Source organism: Nylanderia fulva, unplaced genomic scaffold (genome assembly GCF_048542155.1).
Source record: "Nylanderia fulva isolate GAGA-0341 unplaced genomic scaffold, ASM4854215v1 Scaffold7, whole genome shotgun sequence".
NCBI classification, from domain to species: Eukaryota; Metazoa; Arthropoda; class Insecta; order Hymenoptera; family Formicidae; genus Nylanderia; species Nylanderia fulva.
In genome coordinates this window covers 2,281,664-2,303,396 of record NW_028190807.1, presented here as the reverse complement: position 1 = coordinate 2,303,396, position 21,733 = coordinate 2,281,664, and the positions used below count along the sequence as shown (strand labels likewise).

Here is a 21,733-nt window from a genome sequence, read left to right as displayed (position 1 = left end):
ATCAAGCCACAAAGGAGAGAACTCTAATGACATTTCTTTTTAACGGACGATGAAGCGGTGGATCGCACGCACGCTCGGCCTCGGAATAGTATATTGTGTATCAAGTGCGGAAAGTTGACAATTGGTCACGAGTGCGACCACCCCACACGAGTGAACAATTGTCAATCCGCACGTGATACACATACTATTTTGTATTACAAGCGCAGGCAAAGTGGCTTTGAATGCGGTTTATTCACTCACCGCGTCGCCGCTAGATGGCCGGCGTGGGAAATCGGCCGCTTTCCGCACAGAAAACACGTACACAAAGTGCCACTTTGCCTGCACGTGTAATACAAAAATAGCTTTGTGTGGCCGCGGGGCGAAACGCGCAGATTGCATTCCCAGCTGGAGCTGGAGAGGAAGGTATATGAGTGCGGAAGTGCCGATTGTTTCTTTACGACGAGATGTTGAGTAATCGCGCGCGGAGAGGAGAAAACTTCTCTCCCGCAACTTTCTTTCGTTCGAGAAACTCGTCGGCGAGCATATACTGCGTACACAAGCGAAATTTCATTGCGAATCCGACGATTGTTCCGATTCGCGTTGTGTCATAAGTACACCTCGACAATTGCCTCGTTCCTTGTGCAATTTCATCGAGACAGCGAGGAAATACAGTACGTTCCTCAAAGCCATAGAAATTCTTTCATTACGTACAAGCCATTATGCTCAAAGAATATGTTCATTACCCTACTTTCATTACTGCGTTTGCCTAGTAGTGATCTTTTGTAACATGCGCTTTGCAGTTTCGATTAGTTTGTAACTTTTACCGTTGCTTCGATTTTTATTGCACATTTTTTTTTATTCAAATTCAAATATGAAAAGAGCTAGTAAGAGCCAAGCAATCAATTAAAGATTGAAAATAATAATAAATAAAAAAGGTTGTAATACAAGTTTAGGGATGAAATGGGCTAGTAAGAGTCAGGCACAGATGCAAATTATTTTTAGATTCCTCTGTATTTATGCTGATCAAAATAAGTATAAAAAAATTTATAAATAATTTTGTTTATATCTAAATTTGTACATATCGGAGTCTCTTTCAATTAGTCATTTTTATTTTTTTTTTTAATTGACGAAGAGTGATCGCTTTGAAAGCGTGCGCGTACAGATTTCGTAGTGGATTGCATTACGTAAATGATGTCACGCTCGTATAAATGTCTGCGGTATTGCCTTTATTAATATCAACCGCCTGGAATCGCCGTAGTTATTATCGCGTCGATTTAATATCGTAATAGCGATTTCATACTCACGCATAGTTACGCGCGGAATCACATTTATATGCATCGATATCAAGCATTACCGCAGAGAGTGCACGGCCGATTATATAATTACTACTCGTGGATACGCATGACGGTGATATTCGGCTCTTGCCTGATTTAATCCGGGATCGATGTGATCATAAAATTTCCATTTCCAATCTGGCAACTTGGGCAGCGGCAGGTCCATTGAACGAAATAACTCCGCGTTCTCATTCCTTTCACGATCGATATCTCTAGCCATTTTTGGCTGGCTCGATCTTTACGACGAATCTCGTAAAAAGGCAAAGCGGTGTATGTATTCCGATGGAGCTTCAGAAAGTCAGAGTTTCGGAATGGGAGAAGACAAGGCGAATAGTGGGAGGAAAATGGATTTCAATATCCCGGAAAAGGAATCGCAAAAATTCGGATATTAGCTCGCTCTACATCGATGGTAATCATATGTGAGGAGTCGTCGGTCTATGAGAGAGCGGCAAGGGTAACCGTCGTACAAGGGAAAGGAAAAGAGAAAAAGAGAAAGAGAGAGAGAGATGGGAAAAGCGCGGCGAGCGAAATGTGGAGGGCGAACGCGGACTTGCCTTTGAGGTTCTGCCAAAGAACATTCCGTACGAAAAATAAAGCAAATAAATCGCGTGCTTCAGACGTTTACGTAATGGGAAACGAAATAGGATGTTGACGACGACGAGTTGTTTCGCGCGTCGCACCGGCTGCCGATTTGGCTGTTGCGAATTGTGGACCAACCTTCGGCAACGCGTCGCCGTTCGTGCGCGAGTTCGGGAAGGTGCGAAAACGCGAAGGCGAACCCTAGACGCGTCTCTCGTTGGACCGCCTTGTACAGCGGGGAAAAACCCAGGTGCTCTACGAGGAAAAATATCCAATCTACTCCTGTCGGTCAAAGGGAAAGTATCTTGAAGCAAAAAGGCCGACAGAATGACGTGAACGCGGCAACGTCGAAGTAGACGAACCCCCAACCGGAGGTGGAGGAAAGAAGGAGTTTCGTATCGGCGCGCCGAAGTTACTCTAAAAACGTCTCTTAGTTGCCTTCTTTGGGCCGCCTTGCAGTTCAGTTTGTTGCACGTAATTTATTACGTGGTCTGTTCTCGAATAAATGCTTCATCGAGGCAAGTAGGTGGTCGCTGAAATAGTATTGCTTAGAAATAGATTTTTAACTAAAAAAATATAAATCGTCATCAGGATGACTAATATAGGCGAAAGACAATTCTATTTGATAACAGTTTATTTTAGATTCGACGATCTATAATGTTTAATACAGTTTAGAAATCAAATTTAGGACAGAATTTTATTTATAAATGTGATGTATCAGATATACAAAATTGAAATGTTTCGACACAAGATACAAGTTAAAACGTATTTATATGTATTTCAAAGTATAAAATGACATGTGACATACAAAATTATAAATAGACCTATCTTAATTAAAGTCTGTCATGAATTATAAATCTTGAAAAATGAGAAAATTTACAAATATATAAAATTTTTATATTCTTAAAACATTGATGAAAATGCTCTTTATTACAATTGCATAGTTTATTTTAAAATATTAAAGTAAAAAGTATTATTTTGACGAACTCTTATAATACGAAACTCTGCTTCGTATTGCATAATTTTATTCACTCCGCTATGATAGAAGCACGAATATTCTGATGAATATTCATTCCCGGGCATTTTCGCCACGTCGTACATTAATGACAAATGGGATCGATAAAAAAAAAAAAAAAAACCCTAAGCACTCTCTCGAGCGTATCGCGGGGTGCATTTTAGGCGGCAATTTTTTTTCTCCTCGTTCCATCCGGATAGCACCTGCGTGCGCAGATCGTTACGAAATTGCACGCTACGCTCATGCAGGTTTAAAAGCTCAAGCGTCGTTGCGGACCGGGCTTGTTTCTTGATACCCGTAGATGCTTTTTGGTGGATTTACAGCCGACAGTACATACGTAGGCAAGTGCTCCACGGCGGGCAAGGAAGGCTTTGCCCGGATGGAGGTTTAGAGAAGACGGAGTCAGGGGGTTGAGAAAGAAAGAGAGTCCTCCTGGAGGCAGGAGGCAGCGATAAAACCAGCACCACGGAGGCGCGTCGGCCGGGATGTTTTTAAAACTTACTCTTCCATCCGCGCCGACACACCCACACCATTAAGAAGTACATACCGGGGGGGAAGATTCTCTCTTCCTCCGCAATTTCTCTATCATTCTCTGACTCTCTCTCGCACGTCGTCTTCTTTTTCCTCTCCAACAAGCGGCCTGTAAAGTCTGCTGTGTACTACGTCTTTCGGCTTCACCCTGACAAGAATACACGTCACGCTCGAACAACTCACTCCACAACTCTTCCCATCTTTCCCACCATTTCTCGCTTCTCTCCTACCTACCGTTTCCCGCGTTCCTTCCGTTCTCGTTCGAAGCCCGAGAAACCAGACAGGAAGGAACGGATTCGCCGCGCCTGCAACCTCTCGCTCTCGTAAGATTTCGGATCACGGGTAGGAAAGGGCGGAGAGAGATTGGTGAATCGCGAGCGGAACCCCCGAGGTCGTTCGCGCGGATTTAAATATCTGAAAACGGCAGAGAGAACGGCCCTTTCCGCCACGCGCGTTTAGTAAGCCCTGTTTTCCCTTTTTCTCTTTTTTCACGCGCTAGAGCGTCAATCTCCTATCAGACGGGTCCCGGTCTTTCCATCGTCTTACTGTTAAAAGCCGGGCTTCTCTTTTCTCTTCTACACTCCCAATCTCGTCTCCGCTTCCTCCACTTTTTGCCGTCTGAAAGCTCGATAGACTTACGGCGCTGGCTGTACGCTTATCTCCGAGTTACGTGCGAATATACGCGCGAGGGTGCTTACCGGTATAAAATAGGTTGAATTTAAGCGGCTGAATTCGAAGAGAGAGAGAGAAGACAATTTATTCGACAAAATTTTGCAGTATATTATTTTTGCTATAGAAAATATTTTGCATCGCTGCCATGGGAATGTTTTCATTTGAAGGTTTCCGTTAGCAATGGTTTTTATTGAAACTTAATTTAACATGACATAATGTACAACCAACGGTATATCGATCTACTTCAACACAGCGATAAACGAACATTTTTGGCATAGCGTCATAAATGTTACAAATAATGGATGACTTTTTAAATGGCGCGAGGATTACACTGTGTGTTCAATTAAATTGGGACAAATATTTTGTGAAACGTTTTACGCGCTCATATACATATGTATTCTCCCGTCTGAAATATCTGAAATGCGCGTGTTTCGTCGCAAAATGCCCGAGCTCTCTTAACTAAAATTCGATCGGTCGCGTATTTGCTTGCGCCGTAGTGGCAAACGCGGCCCAACTTTCGCGAGAATCCCCTTAAGCTACGTACACACAGTTAATAGATCAGACCGTGCGATAATCGGATCTGCGCCACGTCGGTGCGGCAATAACGTCGCGTATTCATCCCAACCGGGGGAGCTCTCATTTTTCGGGCGGGCGTCTTTAATTAAGATCTTCCGTGGAAATTTCCCTAGCGTATTCGGCCAGAAGAGAAGGAAGACGAGCCGGAGGAAGAAGCTCACTGAAAGCGTCCGCAATTCCTCGATAAACCGCGTTGAAAGGAAACTCGTTAAAACCAATCTGCCAGGGATCGAGTCGATCGTTTTGCACCATTCGACTGCGGGAAGGGAAAGCGAGGGAAAGAACGAAGGGTGACCGAGATCACGCGAAGAACCTCGCTGAAGGACAAGCGAGAAGGCAGCACGGGCGAGGGCGACCTTTAACAAGAAATGCGATTAGAAAGAGTCTCTGAAAAAGGAGAGAAATTTTCCATGTCTCGCCCATGGAGAGGCATCGGCGCTTAGGGCGGCGAATCTTACTCCTGATTGTATCAACGTTGTTGATCGCCTAGGAAGGAAGAAGATACGGCGATCTAATTAAAAACTTTCGGGAGCTCGTTCGGTTGGTCCTCGCGGCTATCTGCAATCGGCGCCGCTCGCTGATGTAGACAAGCAGACGAGTTCAAATCGAGTACGCATGGAGAGGGAAATAGTTGAACAAGGTTGTTTATCTTTTTCGATTTCTCTGCTGGGATGTTGGAAATAAAAAAGAAGAGCACACAAGATAGATGCATTGTAAAGAATGCATTCCAAAGAGAGGAAAATAGAAGTAGCGGGAGAGAAAGAGAAGGGAAGAAAGACAAAGAAAAAAGAGGAAAATGGAGGATGAAAGCGAGTTGCCTAAAGCAGCAACTACTAGACATAGAAAGTGAACATGGCAGGTCGACCAGGACGAGGGGGTAGATAATTAGACAAGAAACACAGGCCTGGTTTCAACTTCGAGCCAGCACTACCTGCCTTATTCGATCTTCTCTCCCGCGCCCGTATCCTCTTTAATTAAATATAAGCGTCGGGGTTGTCCCTGTTTCTCAAACCAAACCGCCCGCCTTCTTCTCCCGCATGTATCTTTCGATGTTTTAGCATTGAGTTTCAAATATATCTATCTGTTTATATCCTAGAGGCGCGTTAATATTTTTTCTGCCAATTAATCATTTTTATTACACATTAGATAAAATAATATCCTTAAATTTATCAAATCCTTATTACAGTTTATTAATTTATATATTTTATTTTTAATATATAATATATAATTCTTTATATTGCTTGTTACGTGTATGATATATAGTCCAGAATCTCGTTGAAAAAAATTGAATTATTTTTAATTAAAAACCTTTCAAACATCTCTCGATATATTTTTATTTATGAGAATATCAGTTTGATATTAATATTATATAGGTAAATCATATGCGCCAGTTAATATTTCAGTAGGGTATAATATAATACCGTTGTCTATATATAATACTAGTATAATAATATTATTATATAATATAATACTGCAAAATTAATAATATTTATCTCTGCCGCTACTATGTTTTTTTTTTTACTGCTGATTATCAGCAAATGTCTTGGAAGCATTTATTTGTGATGCTACAGTACGATTTAGAGTAGTAGTTTCGTGTCCTCTTCGAATTATCGGCGACTCGGTAGTAATTATCCTGAAAGCATGGTGCGAAGTCTCGAATTCTCGATTAGCTTCGCCACTTGCCAGCCTCTCCGAGTTGAATAATCGTCCATTCTCGCGTTTTATTGTTATCGAACTCGACTCTATGGAATTGTTATTTGCTTTATCAATGAACGTTTCATTAAGATCAATTTGCTTCGCGGAGTTTGCAACAAAGCCATTCTTGAAACCAGGCTTCCTCGGAATGGCATCTTCTACCAAAGAACCGTTCGAAGAACTTTGTAATAAAATCGATGAATTTATCTGTGAGATATTATCATTATTAATAAAGTACGGTCTGACGCGTGCTCTTCGCCGTTCTCTATCGAAATCAATATTCATTGGAAACTGACCACGAGGTATCCCAGCTTGATTTATATTTGCATATCTAGTGTGATAATCATTAAGGTTCGGCTTTATGCGTTGATAGCCATATCTGCTTTTACGTTGTCGATATTTTTCCGTCCCATCTTCATTTTCTACATAAAAAGGTGATAATAGCCAGGTGTCATTAGTGCGCAATGGCTCGAAATTGGCACTTGTGTGAGTTACGTCGCGATTATTCCAGGAAAATTCAGCAACTTCTATATTGTCCGTGGAGGAAGCTATTTGCTGTTCGCTTACATTGTCCGCCGGTGACTTCAGGAAACTCTCGATTGATTGTCTGTGCGTATTCAAGGAGTCGAAAACTTGGCGGGATATCTGCTGGTAAGTTAGCTTCTCCTGCTTGGGAACGATATTATTCGAACGTGTCGCTTGACCCTCCACGAACTGCGATGATGTCGAGCGATTCGAAGCGTTGATCGGCGGATGATCCGCCGGCACCACGTGGACCAAATGCTTTTGACCTCGTTGATCGGTTCCCAGGATCAACTTGGACGCCAATTGATTCGCTTCTTCCGCCGGTTCTTCTACGGGCAAAGGTCGATGTCTCATATTCCGGTACTTTTGCTCGAGCGACTTGTCGGTACTCTCCAGAATGTGATTCTCTTTTTCCGAGATTGAGTCCGCGAAGGGATTCTTCGCATGATGATGCTGTTGCGGAAAATTGTTTTCGAGATTAGGCGGAGAATTTTCTGAGCCGTTGTTATGTTTCGTTTCGGTGACCGAGATTGAGCCCCGTTCTCCCTGGGATGTTACGTAAATGTAGAAATTGGGCCAGAGATTGTTCGTGCGGAAGTAATCGTCCGTTTGCGAAATTATAGTCAGCTGGAGATCATGTCGCGAGGGATCAAAGGCTGACGGCCGCTTGACCCTCTGCAGAATCCACTTGAACAAGGGATCTCCCTGTGTTACGCACGGCTCGCAATCGACGCATCCGTCCTCGCACAGCATCCAGTGACCGTTGGACAAACGATAGACATTCCCGCGTGACAGAACGTTATCGCTCGAGTACGTCGCGGCGACCGAATTACCGTAGAAGGATGTGTCCAGCAGGCGTTTGTGAATCGCGTTGGTATCGAACAGCGAAGGAATGATCGACTCGAGGATAATCTCACGGAGCACGAACTCTTGAGATGGCGCGAGATACCACGGAAGTGACGGTATCGCGGGATTGTATCGCTGCTGCTGCTGCTGCTGCGCGTGTCTGAAGAGGAGATCGCCATGAGTCCGAGTAAACAGAAGAAGCTGAAAGGAGACTCAGATTACAATATCGTCGAATATTTTTTGCCTGGCGTGTATGGCGGATGTTTACAGTACGACGCATCCCCGGAGTTTGTTCGAACTATACTATAACGATATTTCCGGAACGTTGCCCCCAGGGCTGTGTTGTGGCGGATATAAAATTATTGTTCGATGCATTTTAAATACGTGCGTATCGTTCCGCGAAACAATCGGGAAACAATCGTGCAATACAATCGGACCGGATTCAGCGCGAAAATATATAAATAGATCATTCGTTGACATTTTTTTTTTAACTTGAGCGATATGTAGATAAACTCTTTACGAGATACGCTAATTATAGATGAAAGTCGAAATGAAATCTGTCGTGGACCGAGATAGAGCCATCAACGTTTGAGGAGGCAATGTAACAGATTTAATCCCGTCGAATAAAAAAGATATTTTAAAACTCACCGTCATCACCGCGCAGCTTCCCTTTAACGTATACATCATTTCGTAGCCGTGATCGCCACCGCACTGACCGCACGCGGAAAAATCGCGAAAGAAGACAGAAAGAGGTTGTCTCTCACCTGACGGATGAGTAAATCATACGGACGGCGTAACACCGCCGTGCTATCGAATGTCGAGGCGTTCGACTAGATATCGGCCAGAATGCTGACATTACTCACAGCTAAACATTCGCCCGGTGATCAAACAACGTAACTCAAACACCGCCAATGTCGGCTTTATCATGGGTAATTCGAGAACGCAGCTATATAGATGTACCACCACTGAATCATTCATACTCGAAACGTTACTCAAGCCTCTCCAGATTTTGCCGAATCTCGATAATGCGTATGATGGAATTTAAAGGGGAACTATTTTCTTAAAAAAGATGCATATGATTTTTTTCCAAGAGATTTTAAAATTTTATTTAATTATTTGAAGAGAATATTCTCTAACATAGACCTTAGAAAGCTGAAAGATTCTCTAATTGTAAAATTAGTCGAAATTATGAGAAAATAATTTTATTGGTTTTCAAATTTTCAACGTCCGGAAAAGATGACTTATTCATATTATATTTAATTCATGCGTAATCCGGTTAGGAAATACGGCGATTTTAATTCGTCCCTGATCCTTTCACGATACAGGAGAATTCATCATAGTCGCGAAATGGATATGCGAGCGATATAAATACACGATCGAACTGACGTCGATCGTATCTGTTCAACGGAAACGCTCGAGAATATCATATCCGGGGACTCGATAAAATATATACGGTTCGATGTAATCTGCGGTAGTATAGCAAGCCTGATTCTCTGTTTCACGTTTCGGTCTACCGGCCACGTGCAGTCAGATAAACCGAACTTGTTTGTAGAGAAATGACACGCGGTGAATTACTGTTTCATTAACGCGTCACATCTATGATATTTGATGAACGACAGAAATGATTGAAAAATATTAAACTGCAAACTGCAGCGCAAGTAGAATCTTTATGATTTATACGACACTCTTATTGGGACATAACATAAATGTTATTAAGAAAAAAAGGTTTTTTTAATAATGAAGCAATATGTGCACGAAAAGAGATTCAAAGTTATTATATAATTATAAAATATCGCAAGATGCATCAAAATATTAATGATTACACGATATGAAAAACGACTATGTGAATATTAATTTCCTAAGCGACATTAGATAATGATATTTTAATTACTATTAAGCATATCATTTTATTCACATTAAAAATTAATAATAAAGTAATTTTCTCGTCGAGACTTTTATAAATTTTTAATGACATGTTCTATAATACAAATAACTTCCAAACGGGCACGCTACTTGTCAGACATGTTCGTAGCGCCAACTGTGAATATAAGAGCAAAACTTTACTTCCCTCAATCTGCTGGATAAGGGATGAATGTAGGAACAAACGGCAATTGATTTTCAAAATTGACAATTTAGTCGATGTCTTTTACAATAACCGTACTTTTATTTGAGAAGTCGAGTATTATGATCTTTACATAATTCCTGAGAAATTAATTATTCGTGTAAAAAAATGGCTGCGGAAGCATTCCCAATTGTTAGTCTGCAAATTTCTCTTCCTCAAATGCTCGATCTTGCTCTCGGAACGCCGGAGGTAAAACAATGATAAGATTACAAATTATGCATGCAACAGATAACATGACTGACAGAGTAATTGATTTCAGATTGGCGTGGTTAACTTTAACATTCTTCATAATTTCCTCCACGTCTTGTTGCAACAAATAAATTTACAGACTGCTAAAGTGGAGTACCGCGGTCAAAACGCGGATCGTATTAAAGTAAGAAAAATAAACAATGAATAAATGAACAAAAAAAGTAATAAAAAAAGTTTTTATGCGTTTATTTACGCGAAGACTTTTATAGGCGATGGTTCAATCCTTAAAGCTAGGACCTGCTCTTTACCTGCAAGAATACAACGTTACCGATAGTACTGGTAAAGTATCGCAACAAATTCGAGAAGACGATGCAGGGGTTGAAATATTTACAGAAGGTACAAAGCTCTAGCTCGTCCCGCGTTTTATATCCTCATACATTTATTTAATTTATTATAAGCTGCTGTGCGTATAATAAAGCAGATGTAATTTGATTTAGATAGCGAACCACCTACGGAGGAAGATTTAAAAGTAACGAAAGCAATAAAACAACAAGTAACTCCTGGGAAGGAAGGCGAACCTCAGACAGTCATATTTGTGGAACCTGTCGTAAATGGTTCTTCTCCTACAGCATTAGCATTCAAGGAACTCGAACAATCTGTGCGTGGACGAAATTATTTTTGACACAGATGATACTAAGAGTATAATGTAGAAAAATAATGATACAATTGAAAGACATAATTAAGTCAATAAATCAACAATAGGTGAAACAGTTACAACAGCAGTATCAAACTCTGGAGGAGTTGTCTACGTCTCCGGAAATAGTCGAACGTTTAAAAGGCAGGAACGGAGATCCTATCGCAGATGTGTGGCAATTTATCAACATTAACAAAAGATTAGATGCGAGCGAACAAGGTATCGAGAAGGTATACTACTTGCAAATCTTGTAAATTTTTTACAGATAATATTTACGTTAATATTTTAATAAAAGAAAAACACAAATAAAAAAAGAATAAAAATACTTAAAAATATTAAACTATTATTACAGCTCACAACAATGGTACAGGATGTAATTAAAGGCGATATTGATGTAATTACAACAGCAGACATGTCGTTGATTAACACGAGATTGGATGAACTCGAAGAAAAAGTTGCAAAGATGGAACAGAAGCTCACTGATTTGCAAACGATTGCCGACTTACTGGAAGATATATCGCCAACTGTTGATAATCTTGTAATAGCAACAGCGGAAGCTGTAGAAACCGCAGCAGAGAAAGTTACAGAAATCGCAGCAAAGCAGACATTGTAACCACTGAAGACACCGTACCATTCCCTGAAAAAGAAGAACCGGCAAGGGAAATTCCTAAAATAGCAGCTGACAGAATTTCCACACCAGTAGTTGACACAATATCAAAAATGTCAGTCGACAGGTCAAGTGTTCGAGTGACAGTTTTGGGTAATAAGCGTTTAACGATTTTATGTAAAATTTACTTTAGTGCTTTAAAGATATTATCTGATTATAAATTTGCAATATATAGTAGTTTCTAAAATATGTACCAAAAGTAATTTACTAACATATTAAAAAAATGTATCTAGAAAATATAACAGAAATTCGTAAAGATGTCGATACATTGAAAGTGGATGTAGCTGAGATACAGCAAGAGTTGCAAGATCTTAACGAAAAACTTGCACGTGCGTCTGTTAACGAGTTTTTCATACTTCACTTATATCATTCATTTTAATACATATTATTCATTATTCATTTTATTATTAATATTATTTTTATAAATTAATTTGTGAAATAATATATATGTATTATGTAGAAAGAATACTCACGAAAGTTGATGTTGATGTACTAGAGGTGCGAGATAGACCTGCTGTTACAGAAGTGACTAAAGATAAAAAAACAATAGTTGAAGCGAATGACAAAGCTTTGAGCGATATTACCCAACGCGTGATTGCATTAGAGAAAGATATTGACCATTTGTCAGAAAAAGTGGAAGTTATTCGAGCAGCTGAGAGAGCAGATGACATCGATATAAATGTACTTGTTGAGAAAATACAAGGAATTGAAATGGATATGGGGAGAATCGGAGAAACGATGGACAGACTGTTAGATGACAAGGAGAAAAAAGAAACGCACATTAATGTACGAGTTTTTAATTAAAAAAAATTAATCAACATATTATTCATTTTTTATATCAAACAGTAATAAATTCTAGATTAATTTATAAAAAAAATTGCTTCCTTGTATTTTATATAATTTATTCGAGTGATTGTATTTACGAAGATTACTTTTATGCTGATAGACGTTGCTGGAACAAATAGAACTTCTAAAAACCATCAAAGCAGATAAAGAAGATATCGAAGATGCTTTGGCTGACAAAGCAGATGCTCAAGCCGTTAACAGAAAGGTATAAATAAGGAACATCACAAATCCGTTGAACCATCTCTGATACAGATTGAAACACCATAAAAATCACTGTAGGTATCATACGATCAATTCGACGCAACCTGTGATGATCTCTCACGTGGTCTCGAAGAGGCGATCGATAAACTGACTAAGCAAGAAGCGATTTGGCAACAAACGCTCGACGAGATGCAGAACGAAATTGCGGCAAAAGTGGATAAAATCGAGATGACACCGTTGAAGGACTTTGTGACTAATAAATTGAAGTCGCTTCAAGAAAAGCTGAAAATTATGGCTGAGGCGAGGCGCGAGATAGAGGCAGCTGGAACGAAGAAGTTACTCAGGTGAATATTTCAAGCTCGCAGATGAGATTTTAACGCGTCTACGATATCAATCTCTTGCTTCTTTGCTTAGAGATGTTCAGTGTATATCGTGCGACAAGGACGTCGTGATGAAAACGGAGGAAGCTGCCAGATTTCGTGCTGAACCATTGCCTTGCACTATCAGTATGAAACCCTATCTCACATACAAGTTGGATCAAGTTAGGAAGCAGCAGAAAAAATTGCCTCACAGCAGAAATATGATCCAATTTGAAGCGGCAATGCAGGAAGAAGCCAAGAAAATAAAAGCAAAGGAAAAATTACTCGCGAAGACTCCCAGGTAACTGATAATAGCATTCCCAGCAATAGTATTGTGATCGATCTTGAAATCTCGAAAAAATATAACATGAACATATATCGAAAACTAAATAATATCATAAAGATATTGATAAATATATTATAATATTTAAAATATATTTAATTATATTGTTTAAAACTTTCATGAATTTTCTCCCAATTACAATATTGTTAAACCTAATAATTCTTAGAAGAACTTTTAATTCTTTTAAATAGCGTATCACGCTAAGTCTTATTGTCTTAAATTTAATGTGTATTTAGAGATCATCTTTGTAATCGATATTGCGGCGGGAGTCACACAGTCGTGACTCCTCGACAAAAAGTTATGCGGGTAGAACATTTCTTGACCCAATGGGGACCCCAGACGATACAATTAACAGACGGTTTGATAAAGGGGAAAGACGGTAAGATGTATCGTAGCCGATTAATGCCGGATAAGCTGGACGTCTGCGAGCCAGCTTGCTGGGAGAGTCAAATTAGCGAGGAAACTCGATTTGCGGTGAGTTTCAATAGAAAATGTCATTATAGACAATTTAAGTATTTGTTTCGCCCATGAAATATATTTATTATTGTTCCACCCTCATATATTTCACAGGAACGTGCGCCATCTTCTTCGACGTCGTTTTGTAAATCTTCTTCAATTCAACGAAATAACACTGGAAATGGTGAGCGAATAATACAATGTTTTGTATTCAGAGAATCAGTCATTATTTGACAGGAAAACTGCCGTATAATTAAATCAAATCAAATATGTCAAAAATGTACTTATATAATTATTACAATTATTATTGTTATGCGATACGTGTGATAATTAGTAAGTTGCATGATACATTTTCCATATTCTTTTCTATTGTAAGTTATGGAAAAACGTAACGCAAGAAAACCATCGAAGGAACCGAGGATATTGGAATTGGCGGAGAAATCGGTATATCATACTCATTTCAATTACTGAAAATATCGAAATATAAGCTCTCCATATTTACGCTTCCGTAATTACGTTTAAATTGGCACAGATTGTAGAAGCGAGCCAAATGACACCGCCACAAAAAAATGTTGACGAACACCCGTTATTTATCCCAGCTGGACCTCAGGATGAGATCGTGCTTTACGAAAGTAACGAAGCGATAGAGGGAAAATAAATTAAATGATAGTATATACTTATTAGAGCAAAAAAAATTGTTTAACTTCCATATATAAATCTAATTTACATTAATATTTTTTAGATGCTCTTTTTGAAATGATACGGATTATATAATTTTGTAAAATCTTTCACATAAAATTTTTTTATTCTCTCATGTAAAAAGATTATTTTTTTCTTAGGATCGTATAAGAGCGCGAAAAAGTATAGAACTTCTACAAAAGTAGAAACAATTGACATGTGTGATGCCAAATTGGAGTTATTACGTTTTTGTTTTATTATTAATTAAGAGAAATTTCCAGAGTATACAAGACTATCTAATAAAGTCGATTTGGAACATTCGTGATCTGCTTGTTGGAACAAAAATATTGGCTCGCGTACTTTACGAATGTACAGTCCTGTGAGACCGTGTCAGAATATTGCACATCGCCGTCCGAGATCCGTTTACGTTAAAGGGCGTAAACAGTACTCAAGGTATTCATTGGACTCACTCCGCATTGCTCGATCTTAACATTACGTACCCTACAAACGATATTATGTGCTAATATCTTTTTTATAATAATAATATATATATATATATTTATATATATATATATTTATATATATATACTATATGTATATGGTATGATCTAAATGCTACTTCATACAAATTTGAAGGTACAGGAAGTATCTACAAGTTAGTGTCTACCATATAATTTACGTACTATATCTCTCGATAAGTAGTAATCTACGTTTTTACGGATTCTCTAGAATTACAATACCATAGAACTACAGAGCTCTATGATTTCGCGATTAAATCAACGGCGTACAGAAACCTCATCGTTATCATCATACCCAATGCAATGAATATAATGATGAAATAAATATATAGATTATAGTTTCTCAATGTATCAATTGCAGGACTATGGGGACAATAATAATGTCTTAAACGTTAACATGGATATGCATTATCGATTACAGTTAATAATACTGGCAGCTTAAAATACGTACGAATTACACTCAACTTAATCGGACGCGAAAGTAGAGAGTGCCTCGTGCATAATTCATTTATATTTCGATTTGAATTTAAAATATTACTTTTCTTAATTAGGAAACTAATAAAATCGTTTTTAACAAGATATCACGAGAGAATTGTCAAACGATTGAAAGAGAGTATCAACTATTCTGGCACACGATGCTGGCACTCGCTACCGATCGTCGTATAAGTTCCCTACGTCACTATTTAATATTAAGCAAAAAACTCCTTCTTGCCATCGCAATAGCTAACTTAAATTCGTTCACAACCACTGCGAATCGAATTCTTAATCCGAAAAATTATTGTGACACCACGGACGTCTCATCATCGCGCCTGACCGACGCGTCGTTGCTGGCTACGTAAATTACACAATAGCAAGTTTAATTTATTTATTATCGGACAAGGGAAATTAAGGTAAAAGATCACAGGTAAAACTAGGCTATCTCTGTAACAAATTAATATCACATGAAAAAATATGTATCGGTTGCATTCTATCGCAAAACTCTCCCGCGAATGTGTCGCTATATAGGGACTGTCGGACGGATGACTCGGATGACGAGTCACCGATGATTCAGATTGGTTGACTTCAATCATCTCTTTCCTCTCTCTCTCTCTCTCTCTCTCTCTCTCTATTCTCGTCGCATTCATTATCGACGCTCGCGTCTTTTTGCAGAAAAGCGCGTTATATATCTCCTTCGTCATTTTTTAATTTTTTTTTTTTTTTTTTTTTTTACGACATTACACAAAACCCTCGCCAAAACAGCGATTGTTTCATCCAAAACTCGCAATAATTGCCGATTCAAATTTCTTGTAAATTATTTTTATATATGCTCGCTTAATAATCTAAACCTAAATCTAAACTTAATTACTTATCAATGACGATGGACAACTAAACCCTGACTAAACGATTATGATTAGAAGTAAAGTTTGGCATCTCTTCGCGCTTGCTTCGCGCCCGTCCAGCTTTTCTTCGCCTTTTTTTAGTGGATATTAGGATTATTTTTATTGTAGCTCAATGCCATGTCGGGTCATTACTATTCTCGTTACATTTCTCTCTCGTTAAACCTAGTACGTACAATACCTCCCGTTCTCTTTCTTACTTAAATTACCGTTTCGTAAAGCAGCGTTTCTGATCCCATCGAAATAGTTTCTTTCGTAAAATCCGCGTGATCGCGGACTCGAGGAACAACCTTTATAACGAATTGGCAAACTCATTAGCCGGGTAATAATGCGTTTTTACGTATACTTTTTCGAATCGTTATCCCTCGTGAAATTTATTGCGAGCAATTACCACTGCGAATAATAATTTGTATCTGTTTGAGATAAAATCGCTCCTCGAGTTCTTCCATTACGATGCTTCTGATATCGCAACGATCGTCTGTACGCCATATTACGATGCATGCGTCTGCTTATGAGGTAGGTTTACGCGATGTTTTCGAGGAAGACGAAGCATGTTTACCGATCTTTACGTTTTCAAATATTCGGATACGTAGTCGTCCTTATCGATTCTAATTCTATTGTGCAATGGAAGCTTTGGACTCGAGCGTAGAAATTAAATTGTTATCGAAAAGACGATGGTATATTAACGTTATGAGAAAGTTTCCTTTCACTCGGAGCGGAACCTGAGATTCTTCATGCATACTTTAAACATCGGTTTCTCTCGCTACAAATTGCACGAACCCGGACGTTCTCGCCTGATCGATCGTACTGTGTACCGTTAAGTAGCTTCCCTCAGTCACTGTTTATACTTTTGTACTGTATTCGTACTTTCCCCTGTAACATTTTATGACGGAACGGTATCTCCCGTCGATGCCATTATTGTCCATTATCTCTGACGTTCTTCGTGCGGAATTCGATTCGTTCAACCGAAATACGAAATTGATACGGAGAAATCTCGGAGGAAGTCACTCACGTATCATTCGTGAACAGTTCGGAAGACTCTCGGAGAATCGCACGGAGAAACAATATATTCTCCGACATTCCGTATCTTTGCTGTATCAAGCTCGTTCATTGCCAAACCGCGCGCTTCGGCGGGAAAAAAAGCAGATTATCAAAAAGAGGTACAGCACCTTAAATGGCGCTACGATAGATGCGCTACAAAAGCTGAACTATAACCGGATGCAAGAGACACATGTGCTCGGCACCGCGTATCGGAAGACGATTCACGCTAAAATGACGGACCATTTCCGGTATGTTCTCGAACGGTTTGCTAAACTGTCCCAGGATGTAAGCGTTTAATTCCTCATTCTTTTGGATGCGCATATGCATGAAACCGCGAGCGCTCCTGAAAAGAAACAGTAAAGTAATTAGAAAAGCCGGTCATGGAAAAATTCGCCAATTATCAAATATATTAAAATGTTAATTTACGCTTACTTCAAAGACAGAGAATAATCCTGCTTGGTCGATTCGCTGTTCCTCACCAGATAACTTCCTTCCTGATGAACTCGCAAGAGACCTTCCGCCTCGATGCGCGTGATGGAGCCGTGATACCACCTAAATAACAAATCTCCAATTATATATATGATTATCGTAAATTAACGCGAATTAATTAGCAAGGTTTCACGAGAAGTGCCACAAAATTCAAAGATAAAGTACGGTCGCACAAGAGAGAGAACTAGAGCGTGCAACCTTGAAACTAGTTAACGAGCTCATTAGCGATTCTCGAGCCAAGAGATAATATTACCGCACGTCGAGATTGAAAAAATTGCGACGAGAAGCGACCGATTAGTCTCGGTATACCAACCCTTGTCTCTCCAACGGAAGCTCCACGTCCACCAGATCAGCTGATATCCGTGCGGTACTGATCTCCAGCGGTAAGCCGAGGCTCAAGCCAGGTTTCTTCGGCGCCAATAAACCGCCGCCCGGAATTCCGCAGCTCGTCCCCGCCGCATTCCCACCGGCATCCAGATTCAGAGTCATCTTCGGGCGCGACAGACCGCCGCCTGAAATGAGTCACCCGACAGTTAGACGCATCGTGGTGCTCCCACCCAGTAAACACCGATGATATACCGGCATGTATAGAGTTGCCGGCAATCTCTCTTTCGTCCTGCCTCTCTCTCTCTCTCTTTTGTACACAGCGGGGTTTAGCTGTCTCTCAATAATTATTGCCACAAATCAGAACTTGGCTACGCCGAATAACGGGTAGATTAAGCTGCGTCATCTATCGGAAAGTGTTATGGGGCTGTTGACATTTTATTATTCCTCTTATCTACCCTTGCTTAAGATAATGTGGTTGAGATCAGAAATTAAAACACAATGCGATACTTCAGCATCAAATAATACTTGATATCATATAAATAATGACAACGAAATAAATATTTTTAATATTATGAAGATAATATCGTTATTGTTAACTTACGTAATGTAATATATTTTGAAAAAGTTAACAACAAAAATTGCTTTTTCTAAGATAGATTTTACGGGGACTATTTAAAAATGATGAATTATTCTGTCCTATAAAGCGTTTATTTTTATCCAATTTTTCACAGTTGATACTTTTTCCTGTTATAATAGCAATGCGTCGAGGGCTCTTCGAAAACAATAATAATCGACGAAGGACACTTCGCAAGGAAGTACGGTGGTAGGGCGCTAATTTCATTTGTTGGCGCAATCTCTTAGCGGTTGACTTGTCGGACGCGCTACATGATGCAGGTACAATAAAATTGCTCTGACAGGTGTAACGTCGGGTTAGCCTCTTTTGTGGCTTAACATGTCCGGAGGGCACGCCGAAGTGCTCTCGTCTGACGCATATGCAGATATATAGGATGTCTCAACACAACCGGGTAAATTAAAAAAGCGTCTGAAGAGTTACGGAATTATTCGACATTAAACATTTTCGACAATTTGCGAGTAGAAAAAAATACAATTTATTTTATATATAATTTTTACTCACGCACAATTCTACTTTTATAAAAATTTTATTCAAGTCTTACAATTACGTGCTGTAATATTTAATATAAAAAATATGTCCGACAAGTAATTATTTGTAACAAACTGTTAACTGAAGACAAAAGGCGAAGTTGAATTCGTGTAACTTGCGATTGAAAGGATACCTGCTTCTGGAGCATCCTGTACACGCACATCAAATTACGAAAGGCAAAAGGAAGACCCGCAAAACCGTGTGGCTATCTCTCACGCGCCATTTCTATTCAATTCCTCTTTGCGAAACACAGGTTTCGGAAATGGTTAAACATTAACGGCGGCGAACGGCTAGCGTTACTCGACGAGATTGCGTGCGTCTGTATTATTAAATTCAATCTGGCGATCGGCCGAGCAGATTTATCCTCTCGATGTTTCCCTCCTTTTTCTCGAGCCACGACAACGCGGTGTAAACGGTTCTTCCTCTCAACTTCTTTGTCTTTGCCAAAATCTTCCTCTCGCTCGTTCTTTGTACATCACCCAACCCAGCAGGTAATCTCACGTCCTGACACTCGTATCCTCATTCTCTCCCTCAGACTGTTTTAATATCCGTCTCTGACGGAGATACGTCTCAATCAATTTCTTCGCGGACTTCCCGACTGTCGCGCATTCCCGCGGGAAATGGGGAGACGCCGAGACGTCTCTGTACCGGATCTTACGTAGGCACGAGTCACAGGAACACGAGTAAACTCCTTCGTGGTGTACGAGCTTTGGAGAAAGAGAAAGATGTTTTGCGTGTGGCGATAGAGAGTCAGAGAAGAGAAATAACGTGAGAGAAGGCGAAAAATATTCCTTCGACGCGAGACACGCAACACTTCGAGGCGACACCGCAGACACGTCTCTGGGGAAATTCGTGGTCACGAACGAAGGCTCCGAAGCTGCAGTGGGACGGAGGACGCACGGGAAATCTCGCAGGCTTCCAGCGCGAACGCGTGCTGTCGTATTATCACGGATGGCAAAACGCAAACTTTTAATTCTCTCCAAAAATCAGGACACATTGACGACACGTTCCGCCGGATATCGACGAGTCGAGGCGGCGCGGCGTTCCTCGAGATGACTCCGGGAAGTCGAGCAATCCCCGTGCCAGCGATTCGTATTTATTGCCGGCCGAAGGAGATGGAGGGTGGAACCCGCCGTAGAGATTTACGGCACCGCTAAATTTACGGCCTCGGGGAGCCGGCATGTCAAACTCGCCTGGAAAGGAGTCAATGGCGATTCCATTGAGTGGCAAGACGCTATTAAATGAAGGATGACACCTTATGACGGAGCGGCAGCCACTGTGGCTTTCACGAGGAGAACTTTGCCGAGCTCTAAATGCTGGGAAAGAGCACATAATGGAAACGGAGTAAAACTTGCGATCTCGATAAATCGTCGAAACCGATCGCGTTTACAATCAGCGGAACCTTCATCCTATAAATGCAAAGATATTCCCGTCGAAACTTGGAAAGTTTCGGAAACTCTCGCGCATGAATTGACCGCGGATGGAGGAGATCTCGAGAGTTGCCGAGTCACGATGATTTCGCAATCCCGAAGAACTCGCTACGTCTCTTGGCTTATATCGCATCGTTACGCGTTTCTCTCCCCCAAAGAAATTTCGCAATGGTGCCGAAATATCCGAACAACAGATGTGAGATGCCGTTGTCTGGATGGATCTAGGAAATATCCGCCGACAGATGTTGCAGTTACACGCCCTTGAGCTCTTCCATCCCCCTATCGACGAGCCCTTATCGACACGGTGGCAAACACTTCGAACCTGCTCGGAATGGTTGATACATCCGCGATCCTCATGAAATATGAAGTACGATAGACGCATATCAGACGTTTCCATCAGACGATTCCGATGATTTTTCTCGCACAATTTGTCCGAGGATCACCGACATTTCGGTCTATGTTACTGCCTGTAACATTCATTATTTACGAAATAACTCGTTCTGGAAGGCTCATTTTTTATCTACGTATATGTATTACCGCCAGGAAACAAGTTGTAAACCGACTGACAGTGACCGATTTTATATATTTATGATACTAAAATTGCTTAACAAGTTATTTAATATTGATTATTTTATATTATTCGTTATTATTATCACTGCCACATTTGACGACAATATATTGCAAAATTAAATTAATTAAATTGCCAATTACGTGAAGTAATTAATGTTTTAATCGGTGAACGTAATTATTAAGTTCGTTGGAGGACTCGCCAGTAGAAAAGCCGAGAAATGGTCAGACGAATACCGGTTCGACTCGCTCCGGTATTTTGGATCGTTACCAAATGAATAACAGCAGACAGTGTGCGACGTGTCGCTCCTGTGACATCAGGCAAACGGTACGTGGCTAGATTTTTCAAGGATTTGGGATAAAACTGCGTTTACTTTGCAGTCGGGACTTTATCTTCGCATGAAGTTAAGTGTACATACTACGAGCGTTGTCTGCATTCGTGACAAAATCCTCTCGTCGAGCAAGAATTTAGAAACAGAACGCACAGTGACTTTGTAAGCTCCTTTAAAATTCACG

The 21,733-nt window shown here is 40.1% G+C and overlaps 3 protein-coding genes across 3 annotated transcripts in view; 1 reads left to right on the top strand and 2 right to left on the bottom strand.

The window, feature by feature from the left end:
- Positions 1-6,077: 6,077 nt before the first annotated feature.
- LOC114934651 (uncharacterized) lies at positions 6,078-8,537 on the bottom strand. Its single transcript, XM_029307345.2, has 2 exons — positions 8,401-8,537; positions 6,078-7,953 (listed from the first exon to the last, which is right to left on the bottom strand). Exons 1-2 carry the CDS (start codon positions 8,437-8,439, stop codon positions 6,205-6,207), a joined length of 1,788 nt encoding a protein of 595 aa, XP_029163178.1. The 5' UTR covers positions 8,440-8,537; the 3' UTR covers positions 6,078-6,204.
- Positions 8,538-9,982: 1,445 nt separating this feature from the next.
- LOC114934570 (uncharacterized) lies at positions 9,983-14,305 on the top strand. Its single transcript, XM_085488517.1, is given in 16 exon segments — positions 9,983-10,063; positions 10,134-10,247; positions 10,333-10,459; positions 10,561-10,721; positions 10,826-10,987; positions 11,110-11,355; positions 11,358-11,517; positions 11,658-11,753; positions 11,903-12,210; positions 12,371-12,475; positions 12,550-12,815; positions 12,886-13,131; positions 13,410-13,647; positions 13,744-13,813; positions 14,006-14,073; positions 14,162-14,305. Coding segments are annotated over 16 exon segments (2,574 nt in total). The 3' UTR covers positions 14,288-14,305.
- The window catches only part of hwt (SH2 domain-containing adapter heavyweight), a 135,777-nt gene continuing 127,892 nt past the window's right edge, over positions 13,849-21,733 (bottom strand). The window contains exons 7-9 of the mRNA XM_029307228.2: positions 18,045-18,243; positions 17,675-17,794; positions 13,849-17,585 (exon numbers count right to left, since the gene is read on the bottom strand). Coding sequence (XP_029163061.2) covers positions 17,396-17,585; positions 17,675-17,794; positions 18,045-18,243 — 509 coding nt within the window. The 3' untranslated portion in view covers positions 13,849-17,395. The remainder of the gene's footprint in view (positions 17,586-17,674; positions 17,795-18,044; positions 18,244-21,733) is intronic.